The following is a 3,578-nucleotide window of genomic DNA, read 5'->3' on the forward strand; positions in this document are numbered from 1 at the left end:
AGGAAAAGTATCCACTTAAGAATTTTAAAGTTATGAAACAAAAAAAGTTATAAGAAGATTTCCTGTGTTTGTAGAAATTAAAATGGATTAGCTCTTTTTTTGCAGGTTGTTAGTTCTTGGTAATAACTGAGCACTTTTCTATCTGAATATCACATTTTATACATGCATGTGTGTACATTTACATGTTATTATATGTTCCATGCATATGTGCACATGCACATATACACACAGATTTTTTTTAAATAACTTGTGCACCTACAAGTTATCCTGGGAATAAACTTTGGGTACAAAAGAGTAAAGTGAACAAAGCAGATTTTCCTTCATGTTCACAGCAAATAATTTGACAATTGAGAAAGGGAGAGAGAAAGAAAGAAACTCAGTCACAAAACAGAAGAAAACCCTACTGCCATCTTCTACCCCCACCCTTTCTTTCTTACATAAACATAACCACACAAGGGCCAAAACACATAAATGCTGTGTTTTTACAGGGAGGCACAGAGTGGAAAGCCCTTATTAGGGCTCTCTGAATACTTTCTGTGCCAGAAAGCCAAATTCCATGTTTCTTCTTGGCAAAAGACTGTGAAAGGAAAGTTTAGGACTGGACAACTGGAAGAGGTATGACCAGTGAGTGCATGAGTCCTCCAGCCCAAAACACTCCATGGGGAGAAACAAACCATACTGGGTGTTCACACCTCAAGAGCTATCTCAGCAGCTACAGCCTGTTAGAGATAAAAGATTTGGGTTTACTATATATTGAAGCTGCCAGTTCCATTCCCTATCCCACTGCTGCATGGCCAGGTGTTTATTGGGGCTGTGCACTCTTCCCTAAGATATGAAGCTTACAAGAATGCAACATGTTGCCCTGCTGAGCATCAGAGTTTGAGACCTGGTGCTTTGTGGGGCTGGAGTTGCAAATGTCCAAAGCACAGTTTGTAGTATTTAGGAGACGGTTAAAGCAAATGGAAGGCTCAGGTCAACAGAATATAGGAACTGTCAAGAAAGGTTATATTAAAAAATAAAAGATAAACTGGCCCTGTTTAGCAAATTATATTCTTAATTAAAAACTCCTACACCCTAACCTGTCATAGCTCCAAGACTGCATACATTTTTTTAATGGATGGTGACTTCGGGAAGAACTTGCTGAAGAAAAGGAATACCATAAAGAAACTACAAGATACTGTGGAAGGGCAAACCAATCACAAAAACCAGTTAGAGAGAAATAAGCTTAGCAGTTAAATCCAAAGCTTTCTCCACTGATGAGGCACCTTAAAAATGCAGATATGGTCAGAAAAAATGGCTATTTAAAAATGTCGCTTCCTTATTCAACAATTCTACTCATCAATGTAAGCAATCAGTCAACTAAGGCTGACTCTGGTGCTTATTTCTCTGGAGTTTATTGCTCCCAGGTGCACTGTTTTAACATGAGCCCAGGATTGCAGCATATTAAGCCTGGTTGGAACAGCTCCAGTTAGCAAGGGGTTCTTGCCAGCCTGGGGCTGCTCCCCTTCATTCAATGTGCTGTGGAGGGGCTTGCTGGGGCATGAGGGGGCTCCAGAGCACGACTAGCCAGCAGACAGCCCCAGCACTGAAGAGTCCTTGTGCCCCAGCCAGCTGGAGCAGTGTTTACACGTGCATTTCTGCAGAGTAAAAAATCCAGCAGCAGGATAGTACTTGTATTTCCTGTGCTGTGAAGTTAATTAGTTTACTCCAGCCGAATAGGGGCACATGTGTAGACGAACAATGTTTACTAAGCAGCTAATTAGTCTATGGCGCAGTAAACTTTTTGTGTAGATGCACCCCTAATGACTCCGACTTATCTGCTCTTACCTGTATTCCTTATGAACCCGCTGGCAAGGCACCACTCTGAGACATTTATGTGTAGTGTAGTAATAACAGTAAGTCAAGACCTCTGTTAGCTTTTAGCTGTTTACATGTTTGGGGGGGGAAAAAAGTGTTTATATACAGTTGTGTGAGGTCCGCAACTGATATCTATGTGTAGCTCCCAGGGAATCTGATAGTGCTATGCCAATTTACACAAAATAATGCATGTACTGTGCCTATATACCTCTTTAGCTAAAAAAGAAATCCAGAAAATAAATTCAGTTAACTTTGTTGGCTGTTCAACAGAATAGCAGTAAATATATCTCTCCTCCTTTTTGTTTTGTTTTACAACAAAATATGCCTGGAAAGCAACATTAAATTTTAATTACTCTTATTCAAATATGTATTCATGTACACAATGGATCACTTGTGTTTGTTTTCCGAAATATGTAATTAATTGTACACTCAAACAAAATCAGAAATTCTTTAAGGAAATAAACTATGGACTCTATTCTCCCAGGTGCTAAACAGTTCATTGGGGTGTTCAGTGCCTTTCACACTGATGGGTTAAAGTGAGCACTGCACATGCTCAGTACCTTTCAGGATTGAACTGTGTTAGATGACTAACTAACATGGCTTTTCATATGTATTATAGACAGTGTGATGTCCTTCAAATGTGATAACATCTAAAATAAATGTCTGGCAGAAATGAATCCAGAATATCCACTTTTGCTCAGAGCAGCAAGAAGGGAGTCAGCAAAGCAGTACTGACCTAGCAGCAATGTAGAGAGTTCTGTTCATTATTAAGATCAGCTGGATGTCCAGCCTGTGCCTCTGTGTGGCGTTCCGTCCCGGCTTGTGACCCACAAACACCGGATACTGTTTTGTATCTGTGACATGAGAATAGGATTGGGGAGAAAGATGAGAGATAGAAGATCACATCATGAAATCATCTTAACATGGAATATTTTATCACCAACACCACTACCAAAATGTATAGTTCCTGCTCTTGCTCGCTCTCTTTCCCCCACAAAGCAGTCTGAGGTCCTAAAGTAATAGCACAGTGGGTTGCATAGCTCAACGAGGTTATAAACACTGTTTGCAGTTGTCGCAGAGAAAGTCGTTATGTTTTTAGAAAACAAAAATTGTGATTTTTGAGACCATAGAACTGCTCTGAAAGCTCTTGGCATACAGGTACTCAGCACTTTCACACAGTTTGCCTTTCATCCCTTGCAGCTTTTTAAATGCTGGATGCTGACTGCCAAGTGTATCTTTCAGGACAAAGCTATTTTACAGTAGTCCATCAATCACTGCAATGGCTGGGTTGGGTAAGTGGTTAGAGCAAAAAACTTGGTGCTGTTAGGTAGAAAACTGTCAGCTACACCTGTTTCCTAGAGGATTGGGCTACCATTGTAGGGCAGGTCTAAGTATTTTTTAGAAGCTGTAGGTAGTCATGAACTGAACTTTATTAAGTAAAAAAAGGTGGCTGCATTATTTTGGCAACATGTCTGGTAGTACAATTTTTCTGGCAGCTGGACAACAATGCCAACTGAAAGCCATGGTCCAGATATGTACTACGAGTAAGCCAACTTTCGCTGCCAACTCTGACAGGCAGTGACAGCACTTATTCACTCCACTCATGGTCTCTTCAATGTGCACTAATGGATATGTGACATGCAATCTGTGTACAGACCCTACAATAAGAGATAGCTTGAGAACATGTCTGACTGAGAGCTTTGTCTGTCTATTCGGTGCCT

At 40.4% G+C, this 3,578-nt stretch overlaps 1 protein-coding gene across 3 annotated transcripts in view; it reads right to left on the minus strand.

Moving 5' to 3' along the window:
* Positions 1–3,578, minus strand: part of SEMA6A (semaphorin 6A) — a 106,758-nt gene that overhangs the window by 96,349 nt on the left and 6,831 nt on the right. For all 3 annotated transcript variants that reach the window (XM_019516998.1, XM_019517000.1, XM_019516999.1), the window contains exon 2: positions 2,594–2,711. In XM_019516998.1, the coding sequence (XP_019372543.1) occupies positions 2,594–2,711 (118 nt within the window). The remainder of the gene's footprint in view (positions 1–2,593; positions 2,712–3,578) is intronic.

The sequence above is a fragment of the Gavialis gangeticus genome, unplaced genomic scaffold, assembly GCF_001723915.1.
Source record: "Gavialis gangeticus isolate Ggan-Ray unplaced genomic scaffold, GavGan_comp1, whole genome shotgun sequence".
Lineage (NCBI taxonomy): Eukaryota > Metazoa > Chordata > Crocodylia > Gavialidae > Gavialis > Gavialis gangeticus.